The sequence below is a fragment of the Elgaria multicarinata genome, chromosome 17 (assembly GCF_023053635.1).
Source record: "Elgaria multicarinata webbii isolate HBS135686 ecotype San Diego chromosome 17, rElgMul1.1.pri, whole genome shotgun sequence".
NCBI lineage: Eukaryota > Metazoa > Chordata > Lepidosauria > Squamata > Anguidae > Elgaria > Elgaria multicarinata.
The window spans coordinates 21,717,638-21,743,285 of NC_086187.1; the positions used below are offsets into that span (position 1 = coordinate 21,717,638).

At 48.1% G+C, this 25,648-nt stretch overlaps 1 protein-coding gene across 3 annotated transcripts in view; it reads right to left on the reverse strand.

The window, feature by feature from the left end:
* Positions 1-25,648, reverse strand: part of ADAP1 (ArfGAP with dual PH domains 1) — a 56,153-nt gene that overhangs the window by 14,705 nt on the left and 15,800 nt on the right. For all 3 annotated transcript variants that reach the window (XM_063142915.1, XM_063142917.1, XM_063142916.1), the window contains 3 exons: positions 25,149-25,231; positions 7,770-7,882; positions 4,009-4,155 (listed from right to left, as the gene is read on the reverse strand). In XM_063142915.1, the coding sequence (XP_062998985.1) occupies positions 4,009-4,155; positions 7,770-7,882; positions 25,149-25,231 (343 nt within the window). The remainder of the gene's footprint in view (positions 1-4,008; positions 4,156-7,769; positions 7,883-25,148; positions 25,232-25,648) is intronic.

Here is a 25,648-nt window from a genome sequence, read left to right on the forward strand (position 1 = left end):
CTTGTTTGCAAACAGAACTGAACTCCTAGGAGGCTTCTGCAGCAAGAGACGTCCAAACGAGGTTTGATCACTCAACTTCCCTGCCTTGTTCATGGGGTTTTATTGGGCGTCCAGACGACGTCTTCCATTTGGGTTGGTAGCGCTAGAAGCACTGGAAATCAAAACTGGAGCGGCCCCATCTGTTTTAATTTCAAATGCTTTCCATCAAGTTGTAAAGGGAACCACGGGTGTCACTCCTGCAGGCTTATGTATTTTATGTATTTAATGCTTGCTGTTGTTCCTGCCTCGATCCAATCGGAGAGGCGGGTAAAAAATTATTATTATTATTATTATTATTATTATTATTATTATTATTATTAATCGCCTTCTCCCGTACAGTCCGCCCCGCACACTCAGGTCCTCTGGGGAGAACTTATTTCAGTCAGCCAAAACTAGGCTGACATCAGTTTCCCAGAGGACCTTTTCTTCTGTCGCCCCCGGATTGTGGAACGGCCTGCCGGAGGAGATTCGTAAAATTAACTCTCTCTGTGATTTTAAGGCAGCTTTTGAAGACAAGCCTTTTCCGGCAGGCCTACCCAGATCAAGGTAAAATCAAAAATTTTTAAGATGTGTTGATTCCTGTACTAATGTTCCCCGCCTCGATCCAAAGGGAGAGACAGGTAATAAATTATTATTATTATTATTTGGTTCCAACTTTCAACATAATCCTATGCATGTTTACATGGAATTAAGTCCTCAATGGGATTTACTTCCTGGTAAAGGAATTTAAGATTGCAGTCCTAACTGTGTATTCTGCTGCTATTTTAAACTGCCATGTTTTTTGTTAATGTACTGTGGATTTAGGCAGCAGTTTAATGTTGTTTTGCATTTTGTTGGTAGCTCCGTAAGCCATTTTGTGTACTTTGATTTTTTTTTTAAAAAAAAGGTGGGGGATAAATCAAATAAACAAATACATCATCATCATTTTCTTTTGAACTGAAATTCTGCAAAATGCTGTACATGATATATGATAGAAATTTAATGATAAAGCAGCAGTTTCTGCAGCTGAAACTCTCCCCCACGGCCTGAGTTCGATCCCAGAGGAAGCTGGTTTCAGGCAGCCGGCTCAGGTCGACTCAGCCTTCCATCCTCCCGAGGTTGGAAAAATGAGTACCCAGCTAGCTGGGGGAAAGGTAATCATGGCCGGGGAAGGCAACAGCAAACCACCCCGCTATAAGGCCTGCCAAGAAAACGTCAGCGAAAGCTGGCATCCCTCCAAGAGTCAGTAATGACTCAGTGCTTGCACAAGAGGCTCCTTTCCTTTTCATACAATTATTATTATCATCATCATCACCATCATCATCTATCTCTCTTTTCTTGCTCGTGGCGATTATTCTAAGCTGACATGACGGGCTTTACCAAGTCATGCTGTCTTTTACTGATTCAGGAATCTTCTGACTATTGAACATGTTTTAGGCACAACTGCTTTCTGGATGTTGGTGTGGATGTATTTTGGCAGGCCCAGTTTCTGAAGGTTTTCTGTGTTGTTCTTTGATGCGATGCCGATCATGATGACGGTGATGGGTGGTGTAGCGAACCGACACCATTTTGCTTGTCATCTGGCAGAATGTCGATTCAAACAAAAGCCCTCCACAACACTTCATCTGTACAGAACTTTAAACAAAATCTCCCTGGACTGTCCGATCCCGAGGGCGAGAATTTGGCCTGCAGAGGGCGCCTCAGTCACAAACGGGCGACTCTTGAACTCAGGGGAAACTGAAAGCTGCAGAGCAACAAGGTCAGCAGTTTTACCAAATCCGTGAATCAAAAGTCTGGCAAGTGAAGTTTATTCTTGAACGCTTTGGAGGGAATGTGTGCTATGAACTTCCCCTCCTGCCCCGTCAAAAAGTTTCCTGTGTTGCAAAACCCAGGAAATCTAACCCTGCTTTCTACGCCTATCTTTCCCGTACTGTTCTGGGTCAAATTCAGCTCCAGGTAGTTCCAGGTAGCCGGGCTTGACTGCAGGGTTGAGCAAGCCGCTCTGCAAAGCAAACGTTGGGCAATCGTATCGCCTTGCGAATGAGGCCACACCATTGCCCAATCCAGGGCTCATCTGGAAGTCCCCCTTGCAGTGCATTAAAGACGCACGCATTTCTCGACGGCAGAAGTTTTGGCGTCACTGGCAGGTGCCAAGTGGACCTTAGTGCACGGAAGCATATGCTGTAAGAAACGTGTTGTAAGGCTGAGGGGACCACCTGGGCACTTTGTCGTTTTTGCTGCAGGGGACAAATCCTGTAAATCATTAGTAAAGGCTTTTATTTCCTAGAGAGCTCGTGTGTGTCTGTGCGTGCGCGCTTTAAAAACACACACACACACACACACACACAGACCTAACCTGACCCTGTCCTGTTCATAACCTCCTTTTCATAGGTCACTGAACCCACCGGAGAAGGAAAAAAAAACCTGACCAATCCTAAAACCACTTAATAGGGAAGAGGTTCTACAGAATTCAGGGACATTTGCCTCTTGAGTCAACTTGCGACAGGACTGAAGGAGTAACGGCTCATCCAGCAGCTGTACCTTAACAGCACAGCCCTGTCCATGTCTGCTCAGAAGTAAGCCGCACTGAGTTCAATGGGGCTTCCTCCCAAGTGAGTGTGTATCGGACTGCAGCCAATTTTATTCCATGATATCATCTGTTCTGCACCGCACTGCACTCCGTTCCATTTCTATCAGCTTATCAAGATTCAGGAACACACCGCTGCAACCGTTCCCCGGAGACTGAGTCTCGCGCTGCACTGAGCAACGAACGGCTAGGTGCTGCGATTGAGCCGTCAGCCAGGAGGCTAAAGCAAAGACACCAATCTGAAAATAAATCGCCAGCTTTCGGAGTGAACAGCTGCGGCTCCTGGTCATTGGAATCCAGCCCCCATCTGGATCAAGGCGTTCTGATTGTATTGTATTGTATTGTATTTCAAAAGGTTAGTTTGGGAGCTCACGTGAAGGCGATGTGGATCCAATCGCACATCCTCCAGCGTTTCACAGATGGAACGAAAAAACAGGGACACACTTTTATTTCTAATGCCCCTGTTCTCCGCTATTACACATTTGTAAGCCTGCAATGCTAAACCCGCTTAAGAACATCAGAAGAGCCCTGCTGGATCAGACCAAGGGTCCATCTAGTCCAGCTACAGAAGCTCAAATCCAGTATGTCAGCACAGGGTCACAGTTCCACTTCATCTCAAGTGCGAAAGAAAGGAAAACCCCGTAGGGAAGTAAAAAATAGCCAAAGGCAAGGGTGGAACCAAGTTTAGTAAAACTTTTACTAATATTATTGTTGAAGATTACTTGGTTCCACCCTTGCCTTTGGCTATTTTTTACTCCACTTCATCTCAAACCTAGAAAGCCTGATCTTTCGAATTTTAGGATTTTGTGAGTGTCACTGTCTAACCAAATTCATACGAGCACCTATTGTCTGCACCGGGGGAGGGGTGTGTGTGAACGTCTTTTGGACTGAGGGCTGAATTCAATTTTGGAGAAGCTCTCGGGGGAGGGGATTCTGGTGGTGGGCGTGGTCAAAGGCAAAGGGGAGGAGCCAAACCCCAGCATATTTTAGCTTAACGCACTTACTACCAGTAACTAAATCTTAGGAGAGGGCATTTCAACTGCTCCGAACGGGGCGGGATTGTACAGAAGCTGAGAATCCGCCAAGCAAAAGGGGCGGGGCCAAGGGAAATGGAGGTGTGGCCATCTGGGAATCCAGAAGACCCGGATGTGAGGACTACAAGAGGGCTGGATTGGGCCCACAGGGAGGCTGGCCCTGGGCCTGAGGTTCTGCCCCTCCTGCTCTACGGACGATCTGCCTGGCTGATTCATCACTAGGCTTGCACAATGTCCCCCTTCACACAAAAAACAGCAGTGCTGGGAAAGCCCAGCGCATGAGCCCTGCCGCCACATCGTCCCGCCCCGCATCACCTGCGCGCAATGACTCTTAAGGCCCCGCCTCCTTCCTTACTTCAGCGTTCCCACCTTGCCATCTTCATGGTAAACAAAGATGTTCCTCGTGCTGTTGTCTTTCAAGTATGTGATTTGCAGGCCGTGCGGGTTCCCAATTTTCGCCGGCTGGAACGTTGCGTTTAGATGCTCGATCTTCATAATTGCTTTGGGTTCTTTGGCCTGGGAAGGAGGTGGGGGCAGGGGGAAACACACAGTTGCAATAATGGGCCAGAGCGAAGGCAGCAAACAAGACCCAGAGAAACACAGGCTTTCCAGACAAAGAGCATTTTTTACTGGGGGTGGGGGGAAATGGCCCTGATCCAGCACCTCCAGGGGGAAGAGGGTGATGGGGTGAGTCCTCCTCCCTGCACAGTCTCCTCTCTAGCAGCAGTGGCCAAGAGGAACTGGGGGTGCGGTTGCCCACCCCTGCTCTGCTTCTTTGATTACCGTATTTCTTCGATTCTAAGACACACCTTTTCCCCCATGTAAACATCTCTAAAAACATCTCTAGAATCATGGGTGCCTTTATTATTTCTTAGAATCAAAGCGCTTTTTTTTCTGTTGGTGGTACTGAAATTAGTATGCGTCTTACAATTCATGGCGTCTTACAATCGAAGAAATACGGTAATTTATTCATTGATAGGATTAAAGGCGCAAACCTAAGCATATTTAGAATGCTGGAATTAACATTCAAAGCCCTAAACAGCTTGGGGCCAGGTTACCTGAATGATCAACTCTTCTCATATGTACCTGCCTGGACCCTAAAATCAGGTTCCCTGGGAGACCCCACCAAAGGGCTGGGTGGAAGAGTAGGTCTGGCACCTACACTGTGCTCTTTTTGGCGCCAGGCAAACACTGTTTCCTTTTCCCAGGCATTTTCGTTTTTCAGTTTCTGTTGTGAATCCGGTATTGCATTTAAAATCTTTGCACCGATGCAAGCTTCTATTTGATATACACACTTCAGTTTTAAACTTCTAAACTTTTATATTGTATTTAATCATCTTGTATTTTATGGTTTTAATTGTTGTGAACTGCCCAGAGAGCTTTGGCTGTTGGACAGTATAGAAATGTAATCAATCAATCAATAGGGGAAAAGGTCCTACAACTGTCAGCATTCCCCAGCCAGCATTTTTTCCATCTAAACAGGCACAGAATTGCACCCGTATACATTTCTCTGTATCTAATTAGATTCCCCAAATGGTAAATAATAAGAAGAAAGAAAAGTAAGAAGACACTTAAAAAAACTTGACAAAAACAGCAGAGATCACAATTGCTGGCTGGCACAAGGGGAAGGCAAGACTGAGAACTGATCTAGAGGTTAGAAACGACCTTGAATGCATCTACGTGTGGAAGGCAAAGTTTGAAGCCGGGTCCACATTGTGGACTAGGAACCTGCTTTGTTACCAGCATGACATCTGGTTTCAAAGTCCTGCCTTGCATCGCAGGAGGGCAGCTGGCTAGCGCGTGACCGACTTAACCCAAGCTGGTGTGAGGCCGCGGTCGTCCCACCCTGTTTTCCGTCAGGGCAGGGCACCACCTTGTCCCAAAGTTCTGCAGCACACGAGATCGGCAGAAGGGTTCCCTCACTCATTTCATCTCCAAGTGAGCAGCTATTAAAGCGAACAGGAAAGCCCCTTGTGTGCAAGGAGCTCTTTGCAGACGCTGGAGCCTCTGCATATGCTGGATCAGGCCCTTTATGGGACGAGAGTTAGAGGCCTGGAAAAAACCCAGAAAAGCAAACAAACGTCTCTTCCCTTTCCCCCCAAGAGTTTTGTGTTGTTGTTGTTTTGGTTTTCTGAAAAAGATCAGGGGGGATGGAGACCTGGGGGGGGGGGATCTACACTACTGCTTTAAAGCACTTTAGAACAGTTTTGACAACTGTTGGGGCCCAGGACACACTGCATATACAGTTTTCAAAATGTTTTTAAAGTGCTTTAAAAGCAATAGTGTAGATTCCCCACCCACCCCCGGTTGTTGTTTTCTAGGCCTCCACATCTCTATCCTGCATGTCTCCAAAAGCACGGAAGACAAACAGGAAAAGGATTCTCCTTACGCCTTCAGGTTTAAGGTAGGTTAACAACACCGTCAAATACATCCTATATTTAAAGGCATCCGATCAAAAAATGGCAGAGGGGCGAGAAAAACGTTGGGCAAGCAAGGCGTTCAGTGAATTCACAGAACAAGAGAGTTCCCTTTATTGGGGCGGATGACATCAGCTCTGTGGCAAAGCCTTTTGAAACTCCCCTCGTGGGGGAGAGCAGCGGACTCTCACTTCCCGAAAGGGTGGACAGCAGCAACGTCACAGCACATATGCCCAAGGCAGGACCCAGAAAAGCTCCCGTTCCCAGCTGCACAATCCTAGGCACATCTGCCCTAAAATAAGCCCAGCTGAACTCACTGGACGCTATATGCAGGTGAGGCAGTAAGGCTGCATACCCCAGTTGCTGGGGAATGTGGACGGGAAGGTGCTGTTGCACTGTGTCCTGCTTTGTTGGTCCCTGGTCAACAGCTGGTTGGCCAATGGACTGGATGGACCCTTGGTCTAATCCAGCAGGGCTCTTCTAATGTTCTTAGGATTGCAGCTTGGAAGTGCAAGCTGCAATCCTAAGGGGGGGAGGGTGATCGTGAGAAGAACTGCTCTCCTGGAAAAGAACTTAAGGCAAGTCAGCAACGATGGAAGACGGTGAGAGCCACAGTTTCCTCCCTGGGGAATCCCGCCAGGCCCAGTTGCTGCCTGTTTTCTGGGGTGTGGCCCAAACCTGGCTTTCTCAGGTCACGAGAGACAGAGAGGATGAGGAACAAGGACAGCTGAAGACCATGAGGGTGGGAAGGTGGACTCACTCGCCCATGAGGGTGGCTGGGCCAAGGGCCCTCCAAAGCCTGGAGAAAAGGTGATTTAACGATTTTATAGGGCAGGAGTAGGCATGGGAGGGCGTTTGCCGAGGGCAGACACCCAAGCAGGGCCCCACTGATAAGATATGTGCCATATTTATATATTGCTCCTTGGATAAGGATTTCGGAGCGGTGAACAAAGAGAATAAAAAAACAAAACATAACCAGCATAAAAACACCATTAAAATGTACATTTTTAAAAGAACATAGAAGGTTAGGCAGGAAAAAAAGTCCTCCAATTCTCAGCATTCCCCAGCCATCATCATCATCATCTTCGTCATCATCATTATTATTGCATTTATATCACGCCTTTTTTCCTCCAAGGAACCCAAGGACATAATCCTCCTCCTCCTCCTCTCCATTTTATCCTCACAACAACAACCCTGTGAGGTGGGCTGGGCTGAGAGTCTGTGACTGGCCCAGCCACCCAGTGGGCTTCCGTGGCCGAGTGGGGACTAGAACCCGGATCTCCCGACTCCCAGTCCAACACTCTAGCCACTACGCCACACTGGCTGGTAAATGCTGAGCGCTGTTGGACATTTTTTCTGTCCAAACCAGCATGGGATCGCACCCTAACCCTGAGGCCCACCCTAAGTGTGTGAAACTGAAACAGCCCTTTCTCCCCTCCTTGATTACCCCTGCCTCTGGCTGCTTCCTTCCCTCCCCTGGGCGGTTTCTCTCGCGTCACATTTGAGACTGTACCTTCCTTGGGGCACGGCCTTGTCCACACGTACCACACCCTGTGCCCCCCTGATGGTGCAATATAAATAACAAATCACGAACCAATGAAGAACCACAATCCCACGCCACGCCCCACACCGGCTCTGACCCATTGGCTTTGCCACCTAGCACACCCCCTCGCAAGAAAAAAAGCCCCCCAAAATGCCTCCCCGTGCTCTTACGTCGTTTTTGTTGTAATACTTCAGGGCGCCCTCACGTTCTGAAAGGACAAACTTCCTGCTCAGGAACTGCCCGTTGTCACGGCCTCTCTTCCAAAGAAATCCTTCCCGGTACCCTAGGGTGGAGAGGTAACAACAACAAAAAGAAATGTACTCTTCGGATGAGAGCGGACAAGTTTTGAAAAGAAAACGAGACTTCCTTTGCACGCACAGAGAGAGATGACGCATAATCCCTCCGGCAAGATGTGAGGTCTGTGATCTTTGTGCTGCCAGCACGAGGAGATGGCTATTAATGTCTATCCAGCAGAAGGTGGTTTTACGCTTTCCACTGCGGACGTAATAGAAACGGTGTTGAAGGGGTGCTGATGGAGGAGCAATTTAGTTATGCTTTATCTAGGGACAGCTATACAGGTCTTTGATCTTTGTGCTGCCAGCACGAGGAGATGGCTATTAATGTCTATCCAGCAGAAGGTGGTTTTACGCTTTCCACTGCGGACGTAATAGAAACGGCGTTGAAGGGGTGCTGATGGAGGAGCAATTTAGTTATGCTTTATCTAGGGACAGCTATACCCTGTTGGGTGGCCACTTTTATACCACGGGGTTTTATTTAATTTCGAAGTAGAGTTAACCAACTACGGGCAACAAAAAGAAAAAGGAGGACGTACATGATAATAAATCGAAATCACTGGAGGAACAAAGGAATACACTAATTGGAAATCTTGGTCTATAACTGATATGCTTATGGAACATTTACCGCAAAGTGGCCTGCATTGGAGCTCAGGACCGAGCGCTACTAAAAACACAAGTTGTACAACATATAAAAAGTGTGAGTGCATTTGTGTGGGTGTATTAATAGGAAAAAATATAGCCGAATTTTATCAAATGTTTGGGGTGGCCACTTATAAATGGCTAAAAAAGAGGAAATGCATCATCAAAAAAGGAGTCAAAAGAGGGCATAACATTTACATACGCTAATTCTTCCGTATAGTTGAGAATTTAGACATTATTGTAATTTAGAGCACGATCCTATGGAAGTTTAGACAGAAAATGTCCTACAACTCCCAGCATCCCCCAGGCAAGATGGCTGGCTGGGAATGCTGGGAGTTGTAGGACCTTTTCCTGTCTAAATATGCATCGGATTGTAACCTAAACTTCTGAATCTGGGGGTCCACTTTCTATGTTTACTTTGCAAACATGCACTGCTACAATGAATAAGGCACAAACCATAGAATCATAGAATAGTAGAGTTGGAAGGGGCCTACAAGGCCATCAAGTCTAACCCCCTGTTCAATGCAGGAATCCACCTTAAAGCATACCTGACAGATTTTTTTATTTATTTCATTTATATCCCAACCATTTTTCCTCCAACAAACCCAAGGAGGCGTATATAATCCTCCTCCTCTCCATGTTATCCCCACAACAACAACCCTGTGAGGTCCATTGGGCTGAGAGTCTGTGACTGGCCCAAAGTCACCCAGTGGGTTTCCATGGCCGAGTGGGGACTAGAATCCGGATCTCCCGACTCCCAGTCCAACACCTTAGCCACTACAACACACCAGCTGTCCAGCTGCCTCTTGAATGCCTTTAGTGTGGGAGAGCCCATAACCTCCCTAGGTAACTGGTTCCATTGTCGTACTGCTCTAACAGCCAGGAAGTTTTTCCTGATGCCCAGCCGGAATCTGGCTTCCTGTAGCTTGAGCCCAATTTTAAACAAACTTCTCTGGAAGTAAGCTTCCCCAGTATTCAATGAGCCTTACTCCCCAGTAAGTATGCGTAGAATAAGCACTTCTGACACTAACACATCTCTACGGCAGCCACTGCGGTGTAGTGGTTGAAGCAGCTTCCTCAGCTAACGATCACGCGAGCTGGGGGATGAGGGAGAAAGCTGTGCCAAGTTCAAGATTTTGTTCTTGGTGTGGAAAGCCCTAAACAACTCGGGACCAAGATCCCTACCTGACCGCCTTCCACTATATTTATTTATTTATTTATTTATTTATTGCACTTATATACCGCTCCCATAGCCAGGGCTCTCTGGTCGGTTTACAGAAATTCTAAAATTAAGATTAAAACGAGTATACAAAATTTAAAATCCTAAAACACAGAACATACACACATAAAGCATTAAAAACCGTTAAAAAACTAAACATGTGGGTGATTAAGATGTGCCACTATATGCCTGGGCAAAGAGGAAAGTCTTAACCTGGCGCCGGAAAGATAGCAGCGTTGGCGCCAGGCGAGCCTCGTCAGGGAGATCGTTCCATAGTCTGGGGGCCACCACCGAAAAGGCCCTGTCCCTCGTTGCCACACTCCGAGCCTCTCTCGGAGTAGGCACCCGGAGGAGGACCTTAGATGTTGAACGTAGTGACCGGGTATATTCACGTCAGGAGAGGCGTTCCATCATCCAGGAGGACCTCAAGGTCTTCTAAGGAGGTTCCTGTTGATCATTCCACAGCCAACGGAACATCGCTAAGTGGAAACGAATGAGCAGACCTTCTCGGTAGCAGCACCCACCCATGGAAACACCCTTGAGAGAAAGTGCGTCGCGCTTTAAACGCCCCGGCTGAGTTCAATGAGTTAACTGGGTACAGGATTGCAGCCTAAGTCTGCTGCCTCCTCCTTCGCTCCATCTTAAGACTAGGACCAGACGCAGAGTTCGTGGCTCCAACATTAAGCTGACTTTCTCTCTCTCTCTCTCTCTCTCTCCCACCTCCTTTGCTTAACATCCTGGCTGACGAAGAGTTCTAAAGAACTCAAAAGCTCGCTCACCATTTGGTGGCTTTGGGAACGGTCCTAATACAGCTATTGCCCCATCATGGATGTTTAAATTCGACGTTCACTTGACCTGGTGGTACATTTCAGGCTTTCACCGGGACGTGTCCGTTTCAAACATCACGTACATCGGTGAAAGCCTGGCCATGTATAAGGCGCAAGCAAACGAATACTTCCCAGGACAAAACAGCTTGCTATTCAAGAAAACGAGCCGTTTAGACCCCGAAACGTCAAAACTCAAGATGTGCAACAGTCAGCTCTGAAGCAAACCTACCAGTTTAATCAACCGTATCCAGTGGGCATCACCTGTGTACCTGTCTCTTTTCTGTCAGCCTCCTCAAAGGAGAAATCCATTAGCCTCCTCGTGATCCCGCATGTACCAGGCCGTGCAGAATTAAGTAGCACTCCACAACGAATCAAGCAAAGTTGTCAGGCAGAAGGAAAGAGGAAACGGACAAGAGAATAAAGCCGTGATGGACAGAAAGTAGTTCCAGACCTCCTGAAAGGTCTCTGGATAATCTGCACAGATTTCTGAATCTCAATTGTTAAATTATAGCAGCAACGAAATGACTCTCCCCTCCCCATTAAATTATACCGCTGCAATGAAGAAATGTTGGAGTAACCAGGAGCGGACTCAGTGATACGTCTTAAACTTCGGGGTCATTCATTCAGGAGGAGAGATTCTGTAAGGTAATTGTGGATCCGTGTTGCACTTCATCAGGTCCCCAAAGAAAACTGCATTAGATGATTCAACAAGGATGGGAAACCACCAGCCTCCAAACCCACCCCTTGTTATTTCCAATCTTATATCGGAGATAACAGCAGGGATGTGTGTAGCAGAGGGCCCAGCCGGTGCTTGGACGAGTGGCTCCTCCCAGCGTTAGCTGAGTCACTTCAGTCGCTGCCCCCGTGGGGACAACACACACCACGTGAAGCCAAGGACTTGCCCGTGCAGTGCTTTCCTGCAGTGGGGAGGAAGCAGCACAGGCGAAGCACCCCAGCTTAGGCGGCGGCTGGCCATGACCTCTGACGTCATCTGGCTTGTGAAGGGCCAGGTGGGTGGGGAGTCATGCGCCCCATTACCACCCCTGCGTTACAGCAAGGTAAGGAACATTTGTGCAAATGCCCTCCCAGCCCTCCGATGGGGATGCAGTAATCTCTTATCTGCCCTCTTGGTCCTGCTGGCTTTCTAGGACTGCCATTATTTCAGCAAATACAAGATCCAGGCAATTTGACATACGAGCATGAAAAGAAATCTGAGCTATCGGTCCCCATCCAAAGCAGGGGCTTTACTCCCAAAATGTGGTCCAATTTTTCCTGCTGAAGCCAGTGCGGTGTAGTGGCTAGAGTGTCGGACTGGGAGTCAGGAGATCCGGGTTCTAGTCCCCACTCAGCCATGGAAACCCACTGGGTGACTTTGGGCTAGTCACAGACTCTCAGCCCAACCCACCTCGCAGGGTTGTTGTTGTGAGGATAAAGAGTAGAGGAGGAGGAGGATTATGTATACCACCTTGGGTTCCTTGGAGGGAAAAAGGCGGGATAGAAATGCAATAATAAATAAATAAATTCTGGAACGACTGTTTGCTACGATATCGTCTATATTCGTTCTTGAACGGCAACTGAGCAGTGTACAAGCTTTCCCCACGGATCCTACTTTTGCCACCTTGAGCTCAGCTTCCACGAGGCCCTTTTGCGGAGACCGGTTAGCGTCCTCTTGCCCAGAAACGGTCTGGGCTAGGGAGATGGAAGTCGCTGATTGAATTGATTGCTTCCACAATATCCAATTAACCCACTCGGGCTGCCAACGATTTATTCAATCAGAGGCAATTAGCGCTCAAATGGCTTCAGCCGTGCCGGGAAAAGAATCCTGCAGAGGAGGGGTGGGTGACACTATTCGAGGTGGCTACAACTGGCACTAAGCTCTCCCTGCCAAACACACAGGCCTGCGGGCGGGAAAGCCGGAGTAGGAAGGGCAGGGCCGGTGCTACCATAGAGGCCACTCAGGCAGCCGCCTAGAGCGCCAAGCTAAGAGGGGCACCGGGCATAATGCAGCACTCACGCATGTTGGCTGTGAGCTGGCCTGGCCCGAGGATTCAGCTGGGCCTGGGCGGGTGAGATGGCGCCCCGCACCCGCCCAGCCAAAGCGAAGATGGGGACGCTGGGGTGGGGCGGCTCCACGTTCGGACTTCCGGAACGCGCCCGGAAGAGAGAGAGAGAGAGAGAGAGAATGAGAGAATGTATGGGTGAATGGGGTGCATGGGGTCTTTGAGTGAATGCATGTGTTCATGCGTGTGTTTGTTTGGAGTGAGTGATGCTGAGTGTGTGTGTGCGCACATGTGTGAGTTGGGGGGATGATTTGGAGGTGATATTCCTATTAAATAATGCATTTTAGACCCATAGACGGTCCTTTCCAATTTGTTTGCTATAATTGGCATGACGTATTTCTTGCACTTTAAAATAAATTTAGCAGTTTCAAGTTTTGTGCTTATCTTTTCCAGGAAACATATGTTCTTAAAAATCAAAATTGGCATTTTTTTTTGGGGGGGGGGGTGTGAAAGTAGCTCACCTTGCCTAGGGCGCAAAATAGTCTGGCACCGGCCCTGAGGAAGGGACACAGTCCAGCCAAATGTCAACGTTTTCAAATGGCGGCCAAAGGCTGGACACAGCAAAGCCGGTTGTTGGCTGAAGTGCCGGCAGGAAGAATGGAGAGGGGGGTCATTCTCCCCCACCCAGCCCAGAAGGTGTTTTCGGACTCCAGTGGTAGGCTGATGAGGTTTCTCAAGCCGAGGCTTTGAGTTTGTGACCAAACTGGTTTTGAGGTGGAAAGAGAGCCCTTTCCGTTTAATGCCTAAAGGGGAACACGACGCTCAGAGAAAGAGATCTCTAACAAATCGCCAGCACTTACAGAATTCCTCCTCACCCACCCACCCACCGCCTCCGCTGCCTCGTAGCCGAAGGAACATTTTGCAAAGAAAAATTGATCGTTTTGGCTACCCAGGTGCTGGAAATCAATACAGTGAAATACAGCCAGAAAAACCAAAGTGTCTTTCGCGCTAAGCTGTCAGATGAAGCTTAGCAACACGCCCAGGGCCTCCTGTCTTTTCGAAAAGATTAGAACATTTCTTCTATTCTTGTTTTAAGTGGATTTTTTTTTTTTTTAGGGGGGGGGAACATAGTTGGTGTAGAAGATTTGGGTCTCTCTTTCTCTCTCTGTGCAATTTTATTTTTTTAATTTAAAACATTTCTACGCGGCTTACACAATAACGTATCATGCAATAAAATACGAAGTTGCATTAAACGTCCGAACGATTCAAAGTACCAGGTTGCCTCCACCAGTTTTATGCCGTCTGAGGAACCAATCTCATATCGAATCTGACTGTCTGGGCCATCTAGCTCCGTTATCGTTTATCTATCTATCCCCATTTTTACCCCACTTTTCCTCAAAGCAGCTGAAGGCAGAACACATGGTTCTCCCACCTCCATTTCAGTCGTCACAACAACCCTGTGAGGTAGGTACAGCTGTGGGGCAGCAACTGGACTAAGGTTATCCAGTGAGCTTTTATGGCTGAGTGGGGATTTGAACCCGAGCATTCTCTAGTATGGTGCCCTTTAGATGTTTTGAACAACAAGGTCCGACATGCCTAACCACTAGCAATGTTGGCTGGGGATGCTGGGAGTTGCAATCCTCGACATCTGGAGGGGCAGAAGGTTGGGGCAGATCCTGGCACGAAAATGTGTTTTGGATTTGGACGCTCATGCACAGCTCCCTTGATGCTAGATAGTTAAAACACGCAAGAACACCTAAAGCCGTGAGGCCTTCTCCTAGAAAGCATGCAGTGGTGACTAGAAAAACCGGTGACTAGAAAAACTAGCAGCTTCTCTGAAAGAATCATTTCCCCTGCAAGGCAGGGTGATGTAATGGATCGAGGCGCTTCAACCTCCTCCCTCCAGCTGCCCTGCTGCTTGTAAAAGAGGCACCCGTGCCTCATCAGCGAGGCCTTATTTCCTCCGTATTGCTCAGATGGGTAATTTCAGTGCCGGGTGCCAATTCTGGCTCTCCTGGGCTTTCCCATCCCCCAACCCCCAGCTCTGCATACCCTAATAAACTAGCTGTTAAACGAGAAAAGGGATCTAAAAATATTTAAACCGAACAGTAAGAGGCTGTCCGTGGGCTGCTGCGCCTGGGTACACAGTTTATTTCAGCTGCAATCTCTTTCTCCAGGACGGAGATACATTTTATTTATTACCTGTTTCCCCAGCTTTTGCTGTCCAAAAGGGACACATCAAAGCAGCTAACATTTAGTCATTAAAAATACACCTATATAGAAGAAGGAGGAGGAGGGAGGAGGGAGAGGAAGGAGAAGAGGAGGAGGAGGAGGAAGAAGAGGAGGAGGAAGGAGGGAGGAGGAGGAGGAGGGAAAGGAAGAGGAGGAGGAAGAAGGGGGAGGAGGGAGAGGAAGGAGAAGGGAGGACGGAAAGGAAGGAGAAGAGGAGGAGGAGGAAGAGGAGAAGGAGGGAGGAGAGGAAGGAGAGGAGGAGGGAGGGGAAGGAGGAGGAAGAGGAGGAGGAAGAAGAGGAAGGAGAAGAGGAGGAAGAAGAGGAAGGAGGAGGAGGAGGAGGAGGAAAAGGAAGGAGAAGAGGAGGAAGAAGGGGGAGGAGGGAGAGGAAGGAGAAGAGGAGGGAGGAGAAGAGAGGAGAAGAGGAGGAGGAAGAAGGAGGAGGAGGAGGCGAACAAGAAGGAGGAGGAGGAGGAAGAGGAAGAAGGAGAAGAGGAAGGAGAAGGGAGGAGGAAAAGGAAGGAGAAGAGGAGGAGGAAGAGGAGGAGGAGGCGAACAAGAAGGAGGAGGAGGAGGAAGAGGAAGGAGAAGAGGAGGAAGAGGAAGAGGAAGAGGAGCAAGAAGGAGGAAGAAGAAGGAGAAGCAGCAGCAGAGCATACTGCAGTGGAACAAGAATACACTTGGGCAGCCTCACAAAAATGCCTGTGTGAACAAAATTGTTTTTTACTTGGCCACAAAAGTTATACCACAAGGGCAGCAGCAGCGGATCAGGGGCCTTGGAGCTGCTGGGGCAGAAGGAAGGTCAGGAAAAAAAAAAGGAGAAACAAGTTCTCAGGATGCAAACATTGTTATTACAAAGCCCAGCTCAAAGGCCTTCTTCCGGGGGGTGGGGGGGTGTTGTTAAAAGGTGACTGCAGAATTCTCTCTAGCAAGGTCATTGTCTCAGTGTTGCTGGAGAGAATCCTGCAGTCATCTTCTAACAACCCCCCCCCACCCCCCGAAGAAGGCCTTTGATTGGACACAGGCTGAAACGCGTTGGGCTTTGTAATAATATTAAAAAAGGCTCACATCCTGAGATCTTGATCCTCCTTTTTTCTGACCTGACTTAAATGCTCTCCTTCTTCTGGCCGAAGGAAGGGGCGGCTGCTAAATATTCTATTGAGATGGTTTGGGAAGTACAAGAGAACATCACGGGCGACGTTTGGAGAAAGTGTACATAGTTTTTTTTGGGGGGGGGTCTCTCTGCCATAAGCGGGTGGGGGACAGGCAGGGGGTCACAGCCCCATCTGCCCCAAATATAGAGACACCTCTAAACAGATTAATCTGAGAGGCGTCATAGAATCATAGAATCGTAGAGTTGGAAGGGGCCTATAAGGCCATCAAGTCCAACCCCCTGCTCAATGCAGGAATCCACCCTAAAGCATCCCTGACAGATGCTTGTCCAGCTGCCTCTTGAATGCCTCTAGTGTGGGAGAGCCCACAACCTCCCTAGGTAATTGGTTCCATGGTCGTACTGCTCTAGCAGTCAGGAAGTTTTTCCTGATGTCCAGCCAGAATCTGGCTTCCTGTAACTTGAGCCCCTTATTCCGTGTCCTGCACTCTGGGAGGATCGAGAAAAGATCCTGGCCCTCCTCTGTGTGACAACCTTTCAAGCATTTGAAGAGTGCTCCCAGTTCTTTCAGTCTCTCCTCATAGGGCTTTGTTTCCATGTCATTGGTTCCATTGTCGTACTGCTCTAACAGTCAGGAAGTTTTTCCTGATATCCAACCGGACTCTGGCTTCCTGTAACTTGAGCCCATTATTCCGTGTCCAGCACTCTGGGATGATTGAGAAGAGATCCTGGCCCTAATGGCCACTGACAACTTCAATCAGGACTAGTGGCCATTGATAGCCTCAATGCCCTTTTAAAGACAACCAAATCGCTTGATTTCCACAATTTATATCAATGTGGGAATGCTGCTTTCTGTCCAAGGTTTCGGTCAGGCAGCCACGCCTCCCTCTGGGATCAGCTGTCATGGGGCCAAGAAATGTGGGTCGGTGGGTGAGCGGATTGCTCTCTCTAGGACCCTTTGGTACTCCTGCATAACTCAAGGCTCACCTAAGCGTGTCCCTTCCTCCATGATGGCGCCATTTCGGTCTCAATTCTGTCGACGCGCGAGCACTATCAGAAGGAGCGACGGCACAGAATTTGGATTTAATTATATATCATAGAATCATAGAATAGCAGAGTTGGAAGGGTCCTACAAGGCCAATATCACCTGTATGCCGATGATACACAATTATATCTTTCATCTCCGGAACTTTCTCCAGATGTTCACGATCGTATCTCGGCATGTCTTTCAGATATCTCAGCCTGGCTGCTTCATCGTCGTTTGAAACTTAACATGGCAAAGACTGAACTGCTAGTTTTTCCTCCTAAACCTTCTCCTCACCTCTCATTCTCCCTTACTGTCAACGATGTCACGCTTACTCCGGTCAAGGAAGCTCGTAGTCTTGGCTTTATATTTGACTCCTCGCTCTCCTTTACTCCTCACATCGAGGCAGTAGCTAAATCCTGTCGTTTCTTCCTGTATAATATTGCCAGGATTCGACCATTTTTGTCTGTCTCTTCTGCCAAGACTCTCGTTCACGCACTGGTTATCTCTCGGTTGGACTACTGCAACCTTCTTCTCTCTGGCCTTCCTTCGTCTCACATCAGTCCGCTGGTCTCTGTCCACCACTCTGCCGCTAAGATCATCTTCTTGGCCCGCCGCTCTGACCATGTCACTCCACTTCTGAAATCTCTTCACTGGCTTCCAATTCACTCCAGAACCCAATATAAACTTCTCCTACTGACCTTCAAAGCTCTTCACGGCCTAGCTCCTGCCTATCTCTCCTCTCTCATCTCACACTATCGCCCCGCTCGGGCTCTCCGCTCCTCCGATGCCATGCTTCTCGCCTGCCCAAGGACCTCCACTTCCCTTACTCGGCTTCGTCCTTTTTCTTCTGCTGCCCCTTACGCCTGGAACGCTCTTCCAGAACACTTGAGAACTACAAACTCAATCACTGCTTTTAAGACTCAGCTCAAAACTTTTCTTTTCCCTATAGCCTTCAAATATTGAGTTTGTTCTGACTTTACACTGTTGGTTTTGCCCTACCCTGTGCCTGTTTACACTTCCCTGTGCCTGTTTGCATTCTCCTTCCCTCTTTATTGTTTACTACAACTTATTAGATTGTAAGCCTATGCGGCAGGGTCTTGCTATTTACTGTGTTATCTGTACAGCACCATGTACATTGATGGTGCTATATAAATAAATAATAATAATAATAATAATAATGAGTCCAACCCCCTGCTCAATGCAGGAATCCACCCTACAGCATCCCCGACAGATGCTTGTCCAGCTGCCTCTTGAAGGCCTCTAGGGTGAGAGAGCCCACAACCTCCCTAGGTAACTGATTCCATTGTCGTACTGCTCTAACAGTCAGGAAGTTTTTCCTGATGTCCAGCTGGAATCTGGCTTCCTTTAACTTGAGCCCGTTATATAGCGGACCCAGCCCTCTAGCAGCAAAACTGCTTCTTCCTCCCCCCACCCACTCACAGTGCCCACAGAGTCTGCTTAGCGTTCCCCAAAGCATCCTTCTCGTCAGTGTTGCCGTCCTTTAGAACAAAAGGCGGGCAGATCCGCAGCGGCCCCGCCCAGCTTTGTACAGCCAAAAACGGAAACAAGGGGCTTCTATACTCAATCTTAAGTGGCCGGTGGGAAGCGGCAAATGCCGACGTTGTTGTCAGGCCGCGCCGTGTGAAAGATGCTGCGTGTGGTGCTTGATGGAGCCCCGGAGACACCAGCCACCGCCATGTACCCAGCTGCGCCATTTCCACTTCGAGGCCCACGGCTTCATTAACAGCAATGTTATTGTTCAAGCTGTCCGCGGGATGGAAGATGGAAAGCTAGCCATGAAAGCAGCTTATTTTACCCATTTCTCCATCGTAAACAAGAAACGCATCGTGCACCCTTTGTCCCCGTTCTCCGACTACTACGGAAGATCTGACTGAGCGCAGGAAGCTTCCTTGAAGGTTCTACATGGCCTTTATCAGCTTAGGCTGATATACCAACTGCGCCCTTATCTGGACAGAGATCGCCTAGCTACAGTTATCCATGCTCTGATAACCTCTCATTTGGATTACTGCAATGCATTATACGTGGGGCTGCCTTTGAAAACGGTCCGGAAGCTTCAGCTGGTACAAAACAGGGCAGCCCGTTTACTAACAGGGACTGGCCGACGAGATCACATCACACCAGTCCTTTTCCAGCTTCATTGGCTGCCAGTCCAGGTCCGGGCCCGATTCAAAGTGCTGGTACTAACATTCAAAGCCCTAAACGGTTTGGGGCTAGGTTATTTGAAGGAACGCCTCCTCCCATATGTGCCTGCCTGGACCTTAAGATCATCCACAGGGGCCCTTCTCCGTGAGCCCCTGCCGAAGGAAGTGAGGCAGGTGGCTACTAGGAGCAGGGCCTTCTCTGCTGTGGCACCTCGGCTGTGGAACGAGCTCCCCAGAGAGATCCGCCTGGTGCCTACACTGTACTCCTTCCGTCGCCAGCTGAAGACCTTTTTATTCTCTCAGTATTTTAACACCTATTAACTTAAATTTAAACTTTGCTGTTTTAATTCCATATTTCAACCTATATCAATTTTTGCTGTGTGGTTTTATCCTGGTTGTGCTTTTTATATTGTATTTTGTATTTGTGTTTTTAGATTGTGGGTTGTTTTTATGCTCGTCTCGATTTTAATTTTTGTGAACCGCCCAGAGAGCTTCAGCTATTGGGCGGTATAAAAATGTAATAAATAAATAAATAAATAATACTTCTCAACTCAGAGCTATTAACCTGGCCCATCAAGGGTCAAATTAATCTGCGATCTCTCCCCAACCGCACCAGCTATACGACGGAGAACTCATAACTCAACGGCGGAGCATGCATCTCACAAAGAGAGGGTCCCAGGTTCAGTCGCTAGGATCTCCCGTTAAAGCAAGGGTAGAGAATCTGTGCCCTTGCAGAGGTCGTTGGGACTCCGACTCCCATTAACCCCAGCTCACATAGCAAATGGTCAGAGATGATGTAAGTTGTAAGAGGCCTTAGTTACATCCTGATTGGACTACGGTAACGTGCTCTACGTGGGGCTGCTGTTGAAAAGCTTTGGGAAACTTCAGCTGGTCCAGAATTTATATATTTATTTATTATATTTATATACCGCTCCCCATCCAAAGGTTTCAGAGTGATGATTGGGGGGGGGGGCAGTATATTGTTTTTCATTGGTTTTAATCTTATGTAAACCACCCAGAGCGCTTTGGCTATAAGGTAGTATATAGGGTGACCCTATGAAAAGGAGGGCAGGGCTCCTGTATCTTTAACAGTTGTATTGAAAAGGGAATTTCAGCAGGTGTTTTTTGTATATATGGAGAACCTGGTGAAATTCCCTCTTCATCACACCAGTTAAAGCTGCCCTCTTTTAAATCTGGTCATTCTAGTATAGCTCCTGCAGCTTTAACTGTTGTAATGAAGAGGGAATTTCATCACGTTCTCCATATATACAAATGACACCTGCTGAAATTCCCTTTTCTATGCAACCGTTAAAGATACAGGAGCCCTGTCCTCCTTTTCATAGGGTCACCCTAGCAGTATAGAAATCATCATCATCATCATCATCATCACCACCTGGAAGGTCACATTCAGCCTCCCCTAGCCTGCCTCCTAAGTTCCTTCAACGCCACACTGGAGCCCCTGCCTCTAGCCTTTCCTCATAAGGAAGGCGCTGTCAACCCTCTTCTCGTTTTTGCGGTCCTTTCCTGCGCCACTTTAAGCTGCAAAAGCCACAACAGTGAGAAACCTCGCCGCTCCAAACGGCCTTTCCGCGGCCGCCTCCTGCCATCACTTTGTCTGCTTGAGTCAAAAATAAATCGTCTGCAGCGACGCCACGGTACGCTAATAGAAATATCTGCCCTCGGAGTAAAAGGAAGACAGACTATTTCTGTCGCACACGTTTTCGGGGCTTTATATACTTCTTGGAACCTTCTGCGAGTGAAACGGAGAAACACCGCAGACTCCGTTCCTCCTAATAAAGACGTGTCTTTGCACAGCGACGTCAGCAAGATTCGCGGGGCCTTTGAAGGCGTTCCGTGGGCTATCATTGCTGCAATCTTTGTTGTGCATTTTTAAAAGAGGAAACACCATCATTTTTGCTTGGGAGGATTTTATTTTTTCACTAGATAACGGCGGGGACAGCCTAAGACTTTTTGTAGCCTGAAGTGAAGAGCATCCCATGCGCAAAACCTGAACGAACAAGCATCCCTCACAGCATCTGAGGGTAGCAGGCTAGCTTTAGGGGAGCAGGCCGTGAGAAACACACAGCTCTGTCTTCCCACACACCCATCCTCCAGCAACTGCCACCTGAGGCAGCCACCTCACTCTACCCAACGGCTGGGCCGGCCATGGATAAACGGTAAGTGGAGAGCATGGGCCTGAACTTTCCAACATCTTCCTTCAGCTCATACCAGGTTTTTCTCCCCCCTCCCTGCATTTCATTTCCTGGGACTGAGTACCAAGGACCAGCTTGACTCTTTAAAGCAGGAGTGCAGAACCTCAAAACTATGGGCCAAATGAGGCTCAGCTGCAGCTCCGATCTGGCCCTCCGAGGTTTCATGGGTGGTGTCATAGAATCATAGAGTTGGAAGGGGCCTACAACGCCATCAGGTCCAAACCCCTGCTCAGTGCAGGAATCCACCTTAAAGCACCCCTGACAGATGGTTGTCCAACTGCCTCTTGAATGCCTCTAGGGTGGGAGAGCCCACCACCTCCCTAGGTCATTGGTTCCACTGTTGTACCGCTCTAACAATCAGGACGTTTTTCCTGATGGCCAACTGGAATCTGGCTTCCTGTAACTTGAGCCCGTTATTCCATGTCCTGCACTCTGGGAGGATCGAGAAGAGATCCTGGCCCTCCTCTGTGTGACAACCTTTCAAGCATTTGAAGAGTGCTATCATGTCTCCCCTCCATCTTCTCTTCTCCAGGCTAAACATGCCCAGTTCTTTCAGTCTCTCTTCATAGGGCTTTGTTTCCAGACCCCTGATCATCCTCATTGCCCTCCCCTGAACACGCTCCAGCTTTTGGGTCAATTTTGGGTGCATAAGGATCCCCACCCTCCGTCCTTCAGAAATAAAACCACTGAGAAACTTCTCCTATGTCATGGCTTTGTTTAACTCCCTTGGAAAAGTGCAATATCCAAAATCTTCGCCTGTGGCTACAGTTACAGATGGGCTGGGCTAGGAAAGCATTCCCTAGAACGATGCAACTTTTCAGCGAAGTATTCGGTTTCAATATCACACACACACACACACACACACCCCTTTAAAATTAACACAGCTGACATGGATAAAAAAGTTATAACTCCGGGTCAGCAGCAGGGCCACTGAGGCATTTAATCATTTCTTAGGCAGCTCGGGGCGTCTCCTCAGAGCAAAATCAATGAGGCCAATTCAGCCATTCATGTCGGTGCTTTGAGGGGAACCAAAGGATCCGGGTTTATTTAAAAAATGAAAACACCAAGCAAAACCTCAGGTCTGTAAACTAAGAACCACCCAAACCATGAAGCAGAGTAAATTGGTGGTGGCGATCATTTTTGCCCAACTGCACTGCCTCTGCCCCTCCTCTGGTGGCCAGAGAACAGCTTTCAAATCAGTACTAGTTTCATGCAGCAACATCTCCTCCAAGACACATACATATAACAACTCCTTCTCAGGGCCTTCTTGGTGGCCGCTCCCAAGCCCTGGAACTCCCTGCCGAGGGAGGCTAGGCTGGCTCCCTCTCTGGTGTCCTTCGGCCAAGAGGCAAAGAGCGAGTTCACACGGCACGACAACCCATCTGGCGAATAAGCTACGCGGTACGGTTTATTTTTGGAACGACACACGGTGCGCCTGACAGTGCTTACTGCGGGGTGGTTCGCCCTCTCCTTCCCCGTCAGTCCTCCGTCCAGGAACCCACGATCGTGTACGGCAGAACCCGTCTTGCCTGCCCACTCCATGGCTTAAAAACAAACGAACAGCCCCAACAGTTGCGCAAATGAGGCTGTAATATTTCTTCCAGCCCCAGAGATGTGCGGAAATGTGTGTGTGTGCGTGCAATACACAAACACACAAACAATTGTGTGTAAACTGTAAAGACACATTTAATGTCCTGTCCAATCCCTTCGTTCTTGGTCTTTCCTCTCAACACCACGCTACTGTATTGTTAATACAGAGAAGGTGGCAAGGATGACTTCATCCCACGTACCTGTTTCCCTCGAATTATCCCCTACAGCGCTAAGCTGTCACTGTTGTTGTTGCTACCAGGCGACTAGATCCTTTGCATACCAGGAAATGGGTTTAAGGAGGGAAATGTAAAAAAAAAATCATTAAAAAAAATCAACGGATGACCCAATCCGATTCAAATTTGGTATGCTTAAAGCTCTCCTTAATATCTATTACTGTGCCAATTTTGATGTCTTTATCTTTAAAGCTTACGCAGGTGTAAGCATTTGTTTAATTTTTCTTCAAATCCTGCTCCTGCGCCCCAGTGGCCGCTCGGAAAACAACAAATGATACGCTCGAAAACTAGTAGCAAAATACAGCGAGGCTTTTGCCTTTGATGCGCAATTAAGGCAGGATGCATGGGAGTACTTCACAATAAAAGCAGATTCTAAGCTGGAAAACTTCGGAGTCCTTTGCACGCAGTGCTCAGTGATTGCACAGTATAACGCTGGTGTGATAAAGCTCTTGGACATATTGTGCCCACTGGTGCTCCTAGGCACGCCCCCTGCAAGGTGCACCCAAGAGAGAGGTCTGTCACTCCATTCTACGGAGTGGGGCTGCCCCACTGCAGGCAGGAAGAGGCAGATATAAAACTCTGTTCCTGGCCTATTCATCTCCCCGGCTTCCAACTGTGTGCTCTGCGCTGGTTAGCGAAGTGTGCCCCAAGTGGCTGAAGATGTACCGCAGGCTTCAACCACAGGGGGACATTTAAATTAATTTAAATGCATTAATGCATTGCAAAAAGGACATAACCCCAAGGTACACAGCCCTAAGTTCCCTTTCACCAAGTTTCAGTTGTCTAGGTTTCACAGTCTCGGAGTTACGATGGTGATGGACGGACGGACAGACACGCATCTTCTTTTATTATTATAGGGTGTGTGTTTTTTAAAAACGCCAAAGGCAAACCACATTTGTCGCCTGGCCCCAAGTCAAATGCCAACCGTTGGGGACCGCATGATTGGCGTTCCCGAAGAAACGAAAGCTTGGAGACGCCCTTTGGGATGACGAAGCGGAACAGCAAATTTGTGGCAGCTGTCTGACATACAACGCAAAGCCTCCAAAGTTTTCTTTGCTCTGCCGTCCCCAGACGGACATCGCCTCTCACTCTGTTCAGTGCTGTTCAGTTCCATTCTCCCCCGTGGCCCTGAACTGGAGAAATTTCACTCTGGAGACTCAGCTAAGGTACAACTGTCCGTCAAGCTGTGGTAGCTTTGGTCTGAGGTTTGCAAACATTTGACAAGTCTGTCTCCCAAAGGCTCTGCAAACGCAGGCTTCTAAAATAAAGGGGGGGAGGGGGATAAAATGGGGTCCCACTAAACATAAATACAACTTCTTCAAAATGCCTGCCGAAGGGATTTTGCTCAGAACGACAAAAAAAAAAAGAGAGAGAGAGAGAAGCGCATTCTTTCTTCTTTTTTATGCAACTGCTACTGCAAAGATGATTAGATACACAAAGAATTACTCCAGGGTCCAGAAGAAGACGGAATTAAAATCTCCCAGCAAGCAACTGGAAATGAAGGCGATGTTACTATTAGTATTTGGAACTGGGCAACGTAATCGTCCTTCGAGGCGTTCAAAACAGATTTCCTGCACGCCGAGACCTTAACAAAAGAATTGTCATTTGTGAACCGCTGAAATTACAGAAATACACCAAAATGAAACAAAAAGTGTGCGCGCGCACACAGACCTGCTTTGGGGATTTCATTCATGAAAGGCAAGATCTTTGAACCCGGCTTGTTCTCATAAATCATTAGGTCAAACAAACCACAGTTCTCTGGGTTTGGACATCACAAGGAACCCTGGTTAATTTAAAACCGGAAGCTGAAACAACTGACCTCTTCCTCATGAGTGAGAAAGAAGAGAGGAGAGAAGGAAGCACGTGAGCCTGACCCTCACCACGGCTCATTCACGTGGTAGAAGCAACGCTTTCCCACTACATCTGGAACGGGCCTAAACGCATGCAACTAAATGAACAGCAAACAGCAACGTTTGTAACCAGAAAACTTTCTCCACTACCTGCAGAATAAGGCTCTTGCTTCTCAATGTAAATGAATTCCTTCCTCTCATATTTGGCTCTGATCCATTGTTCTCGTAGCAACCTGTGGAAAAATAAGTAAAGAATATGGTCAGGATTGAGCCAGGAATTATTAATTCTCCACAGAAAGTAGGCATTCTCCAAAAATAAGATGGGAGGCGGGCTGGCATCCTGGTTTGGTTCCTCCGTCTTCTTTTAGCAACTTGGACAAAAATAAAACAGAGTCCTTCCCTAAATACACAACTGATGGGGATTTTTTAAAATTTTATTTTAACGGAAAAGGAAAGGAAAGGAACCTCTCGTGCAAGCACTGAGTCATTACTGACTCCTAGAGGGACGCCTGCTTTTGTTTTCTTGGTTTGCCATTGCCTTCCCTGGCCGTTATTACCTTTCCCCCAGCTAACTGGGTACTCATTTTACCGACCTCGGAAGGATGGAAGGCTGAGTCGACCCAAGCCGGCTGCCTGAAACCAGCTTCCGC